Source organism: Eretmochelys imbricata, chromosome 2 (assembly GCF_965152235.1).
Source record: "Eretmochelys imbricata isolate rEreImb1 chromosome 2, rEreImb1.hap1, whole genome shotgun sequence".
NCBI lineage: Eukaryota > Metazoa > Chordata > Testudines > Cheloniidae > Eretmochelys > Eretmochelys imbricata.
The window spans coordinates 88443430-88459316 of NC_135573.1; the positions used below are offsets into that span (position 1 = coordinate 88443430).

Sequence of the window (15887 nt, forward strand, 5' to 3'; positions counted from 1 at the left end):
GTGATTGCTACACTGGCATTTGGCGCATCCATGACTGCTAATAGTAAATATCTGCAACGGCTGGAGATGGGATGTTAGAGGGTAACTGAGTAACTACAGAGAATTCTTTCCCAGGTGTGTGTCTGGTGGGTCTTGCTTACGTGCTCAGGATCTCATTGCTATATTTGGGTCAGGAAGAAATTTCCTCCCAGGTCAGATTGACAGAGAACATGGGAGGTTTTTGCCTTCCTCTGCAGCTTGGGGCAGAGGTCACTTGCTGGCTTGAAGCAGAGTAAACAGTGGATTCTTGTAACTTGAGGTCTTTAAATCAAGATTTGAGGACTTCAGTAACTCAGCCCAAGGTTATAGGCCTACTGCAGGAGTGGGTGGGTGAGGTTCTGTAACTTGTGATGTTCAGAAGGTCAGACTAGATGATCGTGATGGTCCCTTCTGGCCTTAAAATGAGTGAGTGTGTGTGTGTGAGAAATCATATTTTGAGACATTTTATTTTCTTTTTTCCTTGCAGCACAGAGATACTCCTGAAAATAACCCAGATACACCATTTGATTTCACACCTGAAAACTATAAGGTATGGAGAAAAGGGCATGTTAAGTATCCAAATCTGAATCTTAAATAAGTGTTGTAAACAATTTTTTTTTTTTAAACTAGAGAATAGAAGCAATAGTAAACCACTACCCAGAGGGACATAGATCAGCTGCTGTGTTGCCGGTACTAGATCTGGCCCAGAGACAGAATGGATGGTTGCCCATATCAGCGATGAACAAGGTACTTAATCTGTTTGGGTTTTTTTTAAGCATTATTGTTACAATTTTTTTAGCTAAATCTTAGCTTTACTAATAAGATGAGAAAATTATAATTTCGATACTAAAATAAGCTAATTCAAGGATTTAAATTTGGCACAGGATCATGAGAATCCCAGGCCAATTTCATTTTAGAAATTTCCCTGTAGGAGAATCCTGCCCCTGGGAATATTTCTGCACGTGATGCTTGCCTAATACTAGAAACTCCATAAGTATCAGCAGAACAAAACTTAAGTGAAATTTATTCAGACTTGCTGTGATCTTTAATGAAGAAGGTTGAAGCAGAGGTGTGGGACTGTTCACTGCTGATGGGAGAGGAAAGAGGGACAAAGTTCTGGTTAGACTCCCTTTCTTCAGTTAGGAGGAGAGAATCCCATGTGTGCTGCTGAATGTAATACTTTATCTGGAGGAGGTGAGAGAAACTGTGCTGTAGACCAGCATTTCTCAGATGGGTCCACAGACCACTGGGGGAGGTCTGTGAGGGTACTCCAGGAGCTCTGCAGGTCCTGCTGATCAACTCCTTCCCCTCCCTCCCAGTGCCTCCTGCATGCCAGGGAACAGCTGTTCAGTGGTGTGCAGGAGGTGCTAGGAGGGAGGGAGAGGAGCAGGGAGGGGGCAGAAAGAGGCAGGGAAGTGAAGGCAGGGGTGGAGCGGGGGTGGGTAGATGTGGGACAGAGGTGTGGGGCCTTGGGGGAAGGGGTGGAGGCGGGGGTCATAAGGGTTTGGGGAAAAAATTTTTAAATAAAAATGAGGGTCCTCAGGTTGCTAAAGTTTGAGAACCGCAGCTCTAGACTATGTCTACACTATGAGCTAGGGGTATGATTATCTTGCTTATGTTCCCATACTCATGCTAGCTCTTCTTGAGCAGCACAGGTATAAATAGCAGTGTAGCCACAGTAGCATGGGTAGTGGCAGTGGAGGCCTGCCTGAGCCATGGTGAGTACATACCCACCACTTACAGGTGAGTTTTCACTGTGTACAAATGTGTAAATACAGCTATAGACAAAGATTCTCACTCCTTTTGCGCGAGAGGCTGGGGCAAGCAGGGTTCTGTCAGAACCCTGTCTGCTTTCTGTTGGACCTTTGTCCAAATAGAACTGTTTCTGTGGAACATTTCAATGAAGTTGGCGTTCTCCAGTGAAAAAATGTTCCTTTGGCAAATTTCTGACCGGTCTAATATTAATTATGTTCTTCTGAGAACTCTGAGGAGCAGTGTTGGTTGTCTTTAACCATCTTTCCCAGCACAGCTTCAGCTGAAGTAATGTAACGGAAATGGAGACATTTTCTTCATAAATAACCCAGAATTTTGCTGGGAATAATCTAGTTGTTTCAACTCCTGTCTCCTTATATGCCCCTCTAAGAGGTAAAAAACCACTTTCCAAAATGTCTCCGGGAGAGGAGTCATTTCAGGAAAAAAAAACCAAAAACGGTATTATGGCTTTGATAGGTGATGACCATATCGCTTTAGTAGTTTTTACAGTTTTCTCAGTCATGTTTGCCAGATGAAGTGACACTAAGCTGTTTTTGTGCATGGAAGTCCTATAAGTCCTTTCCGACTTAGTTGATCATTTGTAGCATCCAGTTTAAAATGAGCTTTGCTGTAATGCAGAGGCTCGGAAACAATATCATTCAATGATACAGTAATTTGTACTCTGACCTAGTTCTCCAGTGTTTTCAATTTTCATTCCAGCAAAGAATTATTTTTGATATTGTCACGCTGCCTGCAGTGGCTCACGACTGTGAGTGCCAACCTCAGTGCAGACTGTCAAGAAGCAGGGCAGAAACTCCGAACTGGCTGTACACCTTCTATAATTAATTTCACCAACCTAGTAACAAGTTTAAGCTCCTTTAAGCGCAGTCACAGTCATACCTTGGAGTCACGGACTGTCCCCTATGGCATTCCTATCTATCTTGCCACCCAAGCAAGCTTGACTTTGTGATAGTTGTTTTACACCAAAAATCACATCAATATTCAGGTTACTTCTAGTCCCAAAGACTGACTGGTCACTTACCCCAGGTCAATTTGCACCTTAGATCTCACACCAAAGACAATGCTTAGAGCCAGTTCTGTAACAAACTAACTAAAGGTTTAGGAAAAAGAAGTGAGTTATTTACAATGTTAAAGCAGGTGTGCATACGCATACAAATGAGTTATATTTTGAAAGATAATAGAATCTGCTTATTATAGAACTTCCTATCTTTTAGAGCTAACCCAGGCAAAACAGCTGGGGTCCCCTTGCTTATGCTTAGAAATCCTCTACCGTCAGAATTCAAGCAGCATAGAAATAGTAAATTCTTTCACAGGCATTTTTATTCTCTTCCCCAGTGTTCAAGCTATGATGGGATGAGGGCTTTGGCATGCCCTCTTCAGGGCTCTGAGGGAAGCAGTTAACAGTCTTTTGTCCACAATGGCTTGTCTGATGTCTATAGACCTTTTTTTGGGGAGAAGATGACACATCTTCATGGGTGCAAACCAGTATTTCACACTTGGTGAGATTTCTTTCCTGACTGGATTTGCAGTTTCAGAGCAAACATTTTTAGTTACAGAACAAATACTTAATTATTACCTTATAGCATGGGTTACAGATATTATAAATGAGATTAACACATGCAGCAATTTACAAATATTTAATGAAATCTAAACACTAAATGCATCTTTACAAGTCTAATACCTGTTTTAGCAATATTAACAGAAAGGTGCGTCAGACTAGTGTCTTGCTATCCACTGTTCAGTGAGGCTTGGGGCCTGGGCAGGAGCTGGCACCTGGTCTGCCAGCATCACAGATGTAATTTTGTTCGTTTGGATATATCTTAAGTATTTTCTTTGGGAATCTGCTGTTGGTACATTTAAATCAGAGTAGGCCTGGTTACTGCTGATGAGACGGTTTAATAGCTTAGAAACATGAACTATATCAATTTCAGCCTATCACTTGTCAAAGGTCTGAGAGTCACAGTGGTGATCTGTTTTGGCTATCTTCAGAACAAAAGAATGCAGAAGTAATTTTTGTATTTTTTCAGTGTGTACACTACTACAGTGTTGAATTAATGTAATTAGTGCTTTTGAAAATATTGCATTCAGCTGATAGTTCTGATTCCCTAAAAAAATTTCTTCCCCATCCTATAGGTTGCTGAAGTTTTACAGATGCCTCCCATGAGAGTATATGAAGTAGCAACTTTCTATACAATGTATAATCGGAAGCCTGTGGGAAAATACCATATTCAGATCTGCACAACTACACCGTGTATGCTGAGAGACTCTGATGGTATACTAGAGGCTATTCAGAAGAAGCTTGGTATGATGCAAATGATATGTTTTCTATAACTGTGTGTGTTTTTATAGGCTTACAATATTTAATATTTCACCTATCCAACAAAAACTTTCTAAACAAGGAATCGATATGGTGGTGACAGTACAAAGAGAAAATACACTTAAATTCATAAATGAACTCTTTGAAGTCTAAATTTGAAAAACTTTAGACTTGAAATAAAAAGAATAAGTATATTTAACAGCAGAATAAGATATAAGGGTGATGGTTGGGGAAAACTATTGCCTAGGACTGCCCATTGATGTTTTTATAGGCAATTTGTCAGATAATAAATCTGTCCTTTTTGAAGTTAAAATGTGAGTTTTGGGGACCTGAGAACATTCAGATTATCCCATCCCTTTGAGGGTGAGGCATGTTCTCTTGTGTCAGTATCCTCAAACAATTGGAAGGGGGTCTCATCAAGTTTTTTTTTTATGTAGGAGAGCATTTATTTTCTCCAGTAATCCAAGTAATGATTGAATATACCTGAAATCAAGGACTGGTGTTGAAGGCAAGCCCTTGCTCAAAGTTCTGAGTAAAAATAACTGTTTCCAACTTAATAGGGATTTAAATGTGTTGATATGAGCCTATATTTTTTTTCAAGCAATGTATCTTAGAGCAAGACTACCAGACATACAACAGTGAACTCAGCTAGTCAGGTTCCCTTCAGCATTCCTTAGATGCATATCTACACATGGTTCAGTGTGTGGGGAAGAGACATTTGCTATATGAGTGTGTTACTAATCTTTGTTTAATTTAAATGGAATAATGGGAATGTAATTTATAAATCCCTAATAGTAAAGTAAATTGAGTAATTCCTGCCTGTATATGAGAGGCAGTGATGTTCCCCCTCCGCCTTTTTTTTTTTTTTGGGTTTGTTTGGCAGGAGGGGAGGGAGAAGGCAGCAGAAAGGAATATCAAGTCACGGGTTTGTGTCACAGGCTGTGCTGCTTAGAGGAAGCTGTTGGTAAAAATCACTATAATTAAGGCAGTAAACAGTTTATTATAACCTTTTATTATGCACGCAGATTTCCATGCTTGGTTTCTGTCCAAAGGTGAATTTTTTTTAAAGTTTGAACAAAATCCCGATATCAGTTTTAAAGGAGAGTAAAAATGTTTTTTTCCAGTGTTAAAATTTTTTAAGTTCAGATTTTTTTGATGGCTAAAGTTTTAAAATCGTGACAACATAGTACTCATTGAGAACTAATGCCTTTTCTTGGTTTTGGAGGGAGTGGGGGGAGAGGGGGAACTAAAAAGTTATTTGGGAAAAAACACTTCTAAATATGCTCCATGGGCATTTGCTAAGAATTTTAGCAGAGCCTAAAGACGCCCCAAGCATTTGTGACCTCACAGTGCACATTCTCCCTCCATAGTCTGACAGGAACAGGACTGCCACTTTCATGCTTTCAGTGGGAAAACTGATATGAGAGAGATTGTAAATGTCTTGCTTTAACACCCAGCTCAAGTCTCTAAAATAATTGCCTTAACATTAAGGCCAAGAAAAAAACTGAAGCTGTGTAAAACGTTTTTGTTCCTCAGTTTTAGGATGTTTGCAATATTTCCTGCATTCTACAATATTCCATAAATTCTAAGCTTTCATGAAAAGTTGGGGGGGTTTCTGTAGCAAAGATAAGTACCCCCAAAATGTAAGAGAGAAAACTCTGCCACCAAAATAAAATGGCAGGAAAAGGGGTGAAATCAACACTCCATGCTGTGAACTTCAGTCTAATGGGGACCATTTTAATCGTGGTGCTATTAAGCACAAGTTCTTCCCCTCTTAATTGTTTTAAACAAGTAAATGGAATTAAAAATATCTACAATGATTTAATATTAAGGTTGCACAGATAAAATAATAAAATCAGGAAATCACTGAAATGATTGTCTAACATTGTTATTGTAATGGTTTGCATTTGTATATTACACTTCTCAAACACTGCTATGTATATTACTTACTAGAAATTACACTACAAATGCCAGCAACTAAATAGCTGGTAAAAAGGGTAGCCAATGCAGCCAGACGGGCTCCCCGATCAATCAAAACTGCTGTGCCTTGCAAAGTGTCCTGAAGGTAACTCCCACTAAAAACCTTTGGCTTGTTAAGTCAGGGAAGAAGGGTCAAAGGCTGTCCAGTTGGATGGTCTGTCTCTGGTATACCAATAAAATAAAAACGAGCAGGATCTTATTAAAGGGGAAAAGGCAAAATGCCACATTTATTGTGAATACAGAAAGAATCAGTTATAGCTATAACATTCCATTCAATTTCATATTTATTCACACATTCATTCATACACACGGGCACACACAGGTTCTGCAAGGTGGTTGTTATAGTTATCAGCCTTAGAGTTGCTCATGCCAAGCCACTGGCCAGGTGGCCTGGACATGAGGAGGGAGCAGGGCCTTGTCAGATGCTCATCTGATGCTCCTGGAAGTTGGTTTGCAGAATCGGACTCCAAAGTTCTCACTTTCTAGAGTACATTTTTATAGGAATTTCTTCCTATGCCAGTCTATGGGAATTGCTTCATCATGCTGTTGCTGAATCATCAGCACATGGCACATTCCTCACGGCTCCCTGCTGCCAGATGTTATCTTGTTCTTTGATTCTCCCATTCTTGAGGCTGTTGGGTGGATTCCAGTCTGCCCTCCGGGGGTCCTCTAGTTATTTCCACTTGACGCCTTCTTCAGCCGATGGACACTGGATTCTTAGGCTGGCACCTCCCTGATCATTCAGTTATTATCCACACCAAGCATCCATCCACATACATCCTCTATCTCTGTTTTAATCACAATTGTTGACAAAGCGAGATGAATACAACAAAAGGGCGGGGAGTCTCTGGGTGCTGTTTCTGTTGTCACAGAGTATTGCTTTGAGTCTCTCTGTGTGTGAGTAGTTGTTACAAAGAATTGCTTTGAGAACAGACTCTGTCTTAGAATGTACTAACACAATTAGCAGCTTGCAAGTTTTACACATGGAGGGAGAGAAACAGTACCAAAAATCAAGAGACTCTTAATTAGTAATACCCTGGAATTTAAACTATGGGGAATCAAACTCATTTGTGATTTTAATACAGAACTTCTTTAATATGATCCAACATCTCTAGCCACAAGTGATCATATCTAAGAACTTGCAGCTCAAGAATCTCAACCAATCGTTGGTGTCAGTTTAAAATATAGGCAGTTTTTAAGATACGCAGATCCCAAATAATGAAGGACTTTATAGGTCAAAACCAATAACCTGAATTTCACCAGGAAACAAGTTAGAAGCCAGTGCAATCTCCTGGAGTACACTTGAATTCTTCCAGTTGTTTTGCCTTATAATATATGTGATGCTTTTGCATATGTACACAAAATATCATGAATGCTTCTTGATAAATAATAAAACATTTGACAGGCTTGCTATAATGTCCTTTAATATATGCTATATGCTTTTAGTAGCGTAGCTGAATTTAACATAACTGCTACACAGACTGTTTTTGTTATCCTGATATAAAATATAATCTTTGTAATACTTCATAATTTTGGATCTTTAGTATTTAAAAAATTAGTTCCTTAAATATTGACTCAGAATCTACCTGGCTGATATAATTGTGTGGATCTGACATTAAGATGACATTTCTTGTTTGCAGCCTGTTATCAAAATGGAATTTGTTGGAATAAAATATGGTTTGCAGTGCTCTTTGTAGTTCCCTGTGAGCCACATGAAAAAGTATTTCATGAAGCTGTTCCAGGGAGTATAGTTTTGAAATGAAATACATTTCACTGCTACAGCTGTCCTTACAGAAATTAACCACATTCACAAAATCGTGATCTCTTTGGTTTCTTCCCAGCTGCTGCTATTCATCTAATTTTGTTTGCATAGTTTCATTGTAATAATTATTAACCCATTGATAATTTATGCCCAGTACTGATCCTCTTTAAATCAACGACAGTATTCTAATTGACCTAGCACTGGTCATGCATATCAACAGCACTTCTTATGGTATTAAAGTTAAGCTCATGGACAACTCTTAGCAGGATTGGGGCCTTAATGCCTGAATCTGCAAGGTTCTGACCACCATGGCCTGTGCTAAGCATGCTTAGCCCTGCTCTGTTTCTTCAGTGGGTATTGAGAACACTCAGCACCATGCATAGTTAGTCCCCAGAATGGGAGCAGGAGCAGGCCCTTACATATTAGAGCTGCTGTGAAATGTGTGTGTGTGTATATAATATATATATATATTCCTTTTTAAGTAACTTCTCCTATTGCATTGCTTCCTAAAAATAGAATAGGTAGTTCTACAATAATACCTATAATTGGTTTATAAAATATTTTTATGAAATAGGAAGCAAGTCTGTAAATCAGTTTTTAAAATGTATCTGAGGGGTTTCAGTTTATGAAGCTTTTTTTACTTAATGGGAAGCATCTTGGAGCTGGTTAAGTGTTGATATTAGGAAAATTGTCCAAATCATGTAAAAATAAGATACAAATGTTTTACAACATGAAGTGAAATAACAGCAATAGATTAGCTGAGAAATATTTAAGATTTTTCTTTAAATGTATTAAATAATCACCACTTACCCTAATATTCCTTATTACTGTAGGTATACAAGTTGGGGAAACAACACCTGATAAACTTTTCACACTGGTAGAAGTCGAATGTTTAGGTGCTTGCGTAAATGCACCGATGGTACAAATAAATGATAATTATTATGTAAGTATTTCATTCTGTTTGAAAAGTACAATGTTTTGTTTAACTGGCATGCTAATTATTTACACTAAATTATTGTAATTGTTTTAGATTATGAAGTTCTAGTAGCTCAATATAAGTTATTTGACTTATTAATTTGATAGTTTATATTGCTACTCTGTGGGTGGCTTATCTCTCAAAATGATATTGGAACAGGACTTCCCCAAGCTTAATTATCAATGTAAAGAGAAGCAGCTCTCATTTTGTGGGAGAGGGACAGTTCATGAGCTGGAACATCTTCTAGTGACATGATATTCTCTACATGAAAATACACATCAATGCACTGTGATATAGGTAAAGTTTCTGAGACCAGTGGAAATTTTTTTAATGTACTCATATTTTTGTTAAAGAATCATGAAGAGAGATAATTAAAATACATACAGAAATACATTTTGGGGTATCCCGGCAGTAGAACTAGGGCACTTTCATAGATACCTTTTAGTTGAAGGAGGATTTGGTTCTCTCTGGGATTATTATTATTAAAAAAATGTATATCCCTCTATCAAATCCTTTTTCAATCTTTGAAGTTTTCTGAGTGACATTCTTCTCTGTTGATTGTTTCCCTTAATTGATTACATTAATAATAATAAAAAAGGCTAGCATATTCTGGAGTGGTAGCAGCCTTAGCAAATTCAGTTTCCATTATATGAGAGATATTTTCCTTGATTTTTTTTTTTTGCGAGCCCTCCCCTCTTCCTCTTCCCTTCTTCCCTCTCAAAATATTTTCAACATCATTATCAACATGAGTTCTCTGAACATGGTATACTTTTTCTAGCCAATTTTAAGTAAATCAGACAAGGGTTCATAAGTTATGTGACATTAAAAGTATCAAGAGTCCAAGAAGTCTTAGGTTGGTTTTTTTGTTTGTTTTTTGTTACTAGAAAGCATAAAAGTGGAAAAGAGAAGAGAAAGAAAACAAACATTGGATTAATCTAGTTCTAGTGAAAAAGGTCAAAGTTTAGGTGTTTGAACTGTAATTTAAAGTTATGAATATTTTAAACAAGAATTTCAGAGTAGCAGTTTGACTTTGGGCTTAAAACAGGGAATCAAATGACTGCTGGAGATGTAAGTTTTCATTTATTTTAAAATGTCTCTAAGCCTTTTTCTTGCATAGATGGGCCTCGTGGAAATTGATCTGTAGGGAGGCTTGTCAGTGGTGAACAGAAGAGTTTTCTACCGTAACTGAAATTTAGAGAAACAATTTGTAAAGTAAGAAAACTTAAAAAAAAAAAAAAAAAAAAAAAAAAAAAAAAAACCCCAAACCTCCCCCCAAAAACCCTTTCCTCCCCACGCAAATCTGTATGGATATGTCATATTTAAAAAATTGATATGACACTTTAGACAGTCCTAGTTTGAGAACAGCAACTGGATGGCATTTATATTTAAGCTTATTGGATTCATGAAGTCAAGATTCAGCGCACAATAAATTTCTGCACCTTACAGTCAAATTTTAAGTTAATGTTGAAGTAAGAATTTCAGATAGTCACAGCCCAATATGCCAGTCTTTGTTAGGTTTCTTAGGAGCTCAGCTGGAAGCTAACCAGTGTGCTGATGACTTTGCAGAGTTATTAGTTCAGATACTGTGCCCCAGCGTACCCATCAGCACACACTCCTACACAGATAAGATGTGCAAGAGTAGGGTACTCCTGGGCATCATGTTGGTGATGCACTTTCCAAATAGAGATGATGACGAGACTAAGGCATGATAGGGTGATGCATTTTCCCCAGATATACTAAAGACAGAAAAGCTTCCACTCAAGCCACCAAAGTGACTTTGATCATTTGGTACAGTGACAGGGGACCAGGTATTTGAGACACTGATGTGGCTCTAGGTGCTTGAAGCCCTGATCTAAGAATGTTTGCAGGAGAGGAGCCGTGCAGCTGTAGATCAGTGTTACCCAGTATGCTTTCCATAGCTTGCTGTGCAAAAAGACACTTGAAGAGTCGTAAGCCTGGTGCAGTGTGCATTGTATGTGATGAGGGGAGCTAATCACTCATTCCAAGCTCTTAAGAAGTCTGTGGCCTAATCTAGTATGCTTTCTAAGACACTTTTATGGAAGAATGCATAGAAAAGTACTAGACCAGTGGTTCCCAAACTTTTTCCGCTGCTTGTGCAGGGAAAGCTCCTGGCAGGCCGGGCCAGTTTGTTTACCTGCTGCGTCCGCAGGTTTGGCCAATTGCGGCTCCCAGTGGCCACGGTTCGCTGCTCAAGGCCAATGGGAGCTGCTGGAAGTGGCGCGGGCCGAGGGAAGTACTGGCTGCTACATTTACTAATACGATCCTTGTTTTAATTGTACTAAACTGTTGGCTTCAGTATCTGTCAGTAAATGAGTTCCATTGGCTAATTATGCATTGTGTGATAAAAGGAAAAAATGTTAAATTTGCTGTCTTTCAGCTTCATTGTCTCCTTGTTTTTATATTATGAGAAAAGGTGATGAGAGAAGTGCCTAGTCTTTCTCTAAACCATTCATTGTTTTGTAGACCGTTATCATGAGTTTCAGGCTTTTCATTCTACGTATCTAAGATCTTTCCATGCATAGCCATTCTCATTGCCCATCTCTAAATACCCTCTATTTCTGTTGCGTCCCCTTTGAGATAGGGTGACCAGAAAGCAACCCAGTATTCTAGTTGAACATGTATCATTGACATAACATAGTGGTGTTTTCCATCCCATTCCTTATGAATGCTAACATTCTCTGCTTTTTTGACCATTGTTGAACACTGAGAGGTCTGTTACCGTACATCTATCAACGTTGAATTTCATCTGTCATTGTGATGCCTTTATCCCAGCTAGCTTTGCGAAGGTCCTGCTGAAGTTTGTTGAAGTCTTTTCTGGTCTTGACTAACCTAAATAATTGTGTGGTCTACACATTTTGCAACCTCATGGCTCAGTCCCTTTTCCAGATCATTAATATGTTATAAAACACTGGTAAGATGGAACCTTGTAACACCCCAGTATTAACATTTTTAACTTGAAAGTGCATTATTTATTCCTAATTTCCTGTCTCTTAACCAGTTTCTAATCCATGACAGTACTTTGCCTTTCATCACATGATTTAGTTTTCTTAACAGCCTTTTGTGACTGCAGTTTAATGAATATCTTTGTCTGGTATCATTTTTGCACCTGGTTCTCTTCATAAAGCTTCCATCAGTTGCTTTGAACACTACTGCCTGACTCTTTCTTTTGCATGACTAATTATGGGTCAAAAGAATGAAACGGGTAGAATCACTTGCAGCTGAATATACCTGAAAAAATATTAGGCCACTGTGGGAAACCCACAACCTTGCTTTTAAGGGGAGGGAAGGGAAGATGAAACAATATTGGGAGACAAAAAGCATAGAAATAAGACAAAGGGAATCCAGATATGATTGTAAAGCGGGCTTCAAAATTTCTTTTAAACATTTTTTCTTATGCAGATACACTGGCTGTGTTTTTGTGATACTCACCAACTTATAGTTCTGAACTGTGCAGTCATGTGATTAGTGTAGCCAATAGCAGTCCAGGATTTAAACCTATTAGTGATCTTAGCTAATGTCTTTTTCAAAAACAAGTGTGATAATTTGAGAATCTATTAAGAGCTCTGAACTGAATATACAAGCCTACATTAAGTCTACAAATTGTCAAGACAGAATCATGAAATTCATAAACACATTCCTTTAACAATTTCAGTTCGGACTGTGTTGCAGTGTAGTTTGCCGCAATTCTAAACTTTGCAAATTTAGACTGTATGGTTGCTTCCAATTACCAGTAAAAACCAAAGTAATAAACAGAAAATGTTCTTAGCTGTTGAGTGAAATGTTTTTAAATAACAGTATTTCAAACTGGAACATTAAAAAAAAAAATCAAGATGCAAATAAGAATATTAACAGTGCACTTTATTTTTAGAATTGGCCTTCCATTTTGCATCTACAGTTTTGTTGGCACAGTGGAAGTCATTTAGATGTCTATGCAATTGCAGTTATAAATCAGATAGACATGAGTTGCAGCCTGTGACAGGGCAAGCTCTGCAGAAACCACTCTGACTCCACTGGTTGTGTATCCACACCATGCCGTTCATTTATGTTCCCTCCACCAACAACTTTACAGTCCTATGTAGTGACCCCTCTGCGTTTGACCCTTCCCCCAGATCATGAGAGGAGCAGAGGACTCCTTTCTCTGAGACCTCAGTGAGCCCTGTTGCTTTCTCTTTCCACTTCCTGTGTCCATGTTATGAGTCTTGAGGTGATGGGCTAATTGGCTCTTTAGCTCACCCAGCCCTGTCAACCTGATTATCTCATCAGCCATCTCTGGCCGAGCTAATTGGTGTCAAAATGATCAGAGTGCTGGTTCACCTAGCTCCCAGCACTGTCATATACTCACCCACCTTGCTTTCCTCACAACCTCCCCTCTTTAGAGGAGTCACAAAACTCTGTGCTCGCTCTGGCCCCCCAGAGAGCTCAACCTGCAGTCACATAACTGTTTCTGCCCACAGGTCTTCTCACTGTGAACCTGTTGCTGCCCCCTTCTCCTCCATAACTAGGGATCCTAGTTCTCCTAGCCCCACAAATTGGTGCTTGGGTGGTTCTCCCCTCTGTGCTGGTGGCAAGGGTTCCTGGGAGACTCCAACTCTTGTCAACAAACTAGGGTTACTCCCCCCGCCAATCTTGTCCTGGACTACTTTTTTCTGCCCTCCCTTTCATTAGGGAGGTCGTATTTTCCTCCTTGCTTGTTTCCTTTGATCTAGGGTTTTCTGATTCTCCCCTCTCATGCCTCATTTCCTGGTGTCCCTGCTTCCTGCTGCAAGGGATCCCAGATCCCTGTTCTTGTAATAAGGGAAGTGGCTCCAATATGTTCCTATAGTGACTTCATGAGGCAGTCCACCTGCCACCCCTACTTCCATTTAAATTTCTCTTTAACCTTTAAGGATATCTCCACCATTAACCAGAGTCTCCTTGCCTTGTGGATGCATTTGAACTGTAAACTTCCACCTGACAACATCCTGTTGGGTTTCACCAAATCCTTCTGGACCATTGAGCATCCTGAGGCAGTGTCCGCCAGTCCCTTCTGGTGTCTCCTCCACACTTTTACAGGGATGATTGTTCTTCTTCTGCCCATCCTTTAGTTGTAGTCCACATGCAGAATTCTGCAAACTCACATTCTGTGACAGGGCAATCTTGCTTTATGTGCCCCAAAAGCCCACCCTGGTAGTAAAGCACTCCATGGTTACCTGAAGGAGTTCCGCTTGTCTCCCTTTTTTCCTCAGTTGCCCATGCTATGATTGAGGAAGCTCTGGAGAAATTTTTCCAATATTACGGCTGCTGCTATTTTCCTCCACACCTTGAATATCTGGCCTTAGCCAGCAGGGAGCCCAGTCAGTTAACTTTTGCAGAAAGGCTAAGCGCCATACTCCATAAGAGTACCTAGTGTCACAAAATCTGTATTGTTCTGCAAAAGGCCTACCCTGTCCAGGATAACTGCCTTTACCACATCGTAGTTGTAGGCCTGCTCCTTGCACAGGGCCATATAGGCAGCCTAGGCTTCCCGTGATAAATACGGTGCCACCCAGAAGACCCATGATACCTTATCCCATCTGGCTCCTATTGCTACTCTCTCAAAAATCACTGAAAATGTGTCAGGGTCATCCACTAGGTCCATCTGGCACAGGGTAACCCCCAGGAACAACTACTGTTCACTGTCACAGGATTCATCAGGTTCTGTGTTGCAGGCCGTTCAGCTGCTCAGCCTGCTATGCAGCTAGGGACTGCTTTTCCATTTGATGGGATTGCTGGAATGAGTGCATGGTCTCTTGTTTCTCGTTAGTTGCTTTACCAACCATTGCAGACTCTCCTCCATTGCCGTGATCCGAATCCTTGCACTGGCTCCCCGTCTGATCCTCTGCCACCACGGATGGGGGAATCACAAACTCTGATAAGCGCCCACATATAACGGGGCATTCTCTGCTCCTGCCTTCTAATACCACAGAAACCATGCCAACTTCACTGGTGGTGTATTCACACCATGCCGTTTATGTTCCCTTCACCAACACCTCTATAGCCCCGTGCAGCAGCGCAGTTTACAGTGCGGTTCCCTGTGCTCTTGGCCCTTTCCTCAGGGCTTGAGAGATTTCTGAGACACTGAACTCACCAAGTCCTGTCCTTGTCCCTCTCCCCCTCCCTTCCTTCCTTTGCCCTTTTTTAAAATCAGACTGAATGGCTCTTTAGCTCACCCAGCCCTTCCACTGACCTGATCAGGTAATTAACTTCAGTTACCTCCATCCCATTCAGCCTTCTCCCTGACAACTAAGTGATGTCAGAGTGCTGGCTCACACAGTAGCTCCTAGTACTTGAACACAGCCCCTTTTAAAACATGGCCATTATGTGTTGGTTTAGAAACGTAAATGGCTTAAAAGCAGTTCATTTTGACTAACAATTGCTAGTGTGTAACATTGGTAAGAGTGACATCAGAATGTCATAAAACTCAAATCTTTTAAGTTTGTTAATTCTTCTTTAAACTTGGATGCATATATTAACTCAGGGGCGGGAAACTTTTTCGCCTGAGGGCCACATCGGGTTTCCGAAATCGTATGGCGGGCCAGTTAGGGCAGGCTGTGCCTCCCTAAACAGCCAGGTGTGGCCCGGCCCCTGCCCCCTATCTGACACCCCCTGCCCCCGCTTCTCGCCCCCAATGCCCCCCCCCGGGACTCCTGCCCCATCCAACCCACGTTCCCTGACGCGCCCCCCTGCCCCATCCACCCCTCCTTGTCCCCCGACTGCCCCAGAACCCCCGCCCCTGACTGACCCCCTGCTGCCCCATCCAACCCCACCTCTCATTCCGACTGTCCTCCCGGGACCGCTGCCCCATCCAACCCCCCTGTTCCCTGCCCTCTGACAGCCCCAACCCCTTATCCACATCTCCACCCTCTTACCACCACCCCAAACTCCCTAGCCTTCTATCCAACCCCCGCTGCTCCTTGCCGTTCTGCCTGGAGCACTGGTGGCTGGCGGTGCTACAGCCGTGCCGCCCACAGCACCAGGACAGGCAGCCGTGCTGCCTGGCTGGAGACAGCACAGAGCACCAG

The 15887-nt window shown here is 40.8% G+C and overlaps 1 protein-coding gene across 2 annotated transcripts in view; it reads left to right on the forward strand.

The window, feature by feature from the left end:
- Positions 1-15887, forward strand: part of NDUFV2 (NADH:ubiquinone oxidoreductase core subunit V2) — a 43533-nt gene that overhangs the window by 25512 nt on the left and 2134 nt on the right. For both annotated transcript variants that reach the window (XR_013345170.1, XM_077810432.1), the window contains exons 3-6: positions 506-568; positions 649-765; positions 3925-4093; positions 8684-8793. Coding sequence is in view for 1 of the 2 variants with exons in the window: in XM_077810432.1 (XP_077666558.1) it covers positions 506-568; positions 649-765; positions 3925-4093; positions 8684-8793 (459 nt within the window). In the remaining variant the exon portion in view is untranslated. The remainder of the gene's footprint in view (positions 1-505; positions 569-648; positions 766-3924; positions 4094-8683; positions 8794-15887) is intronic.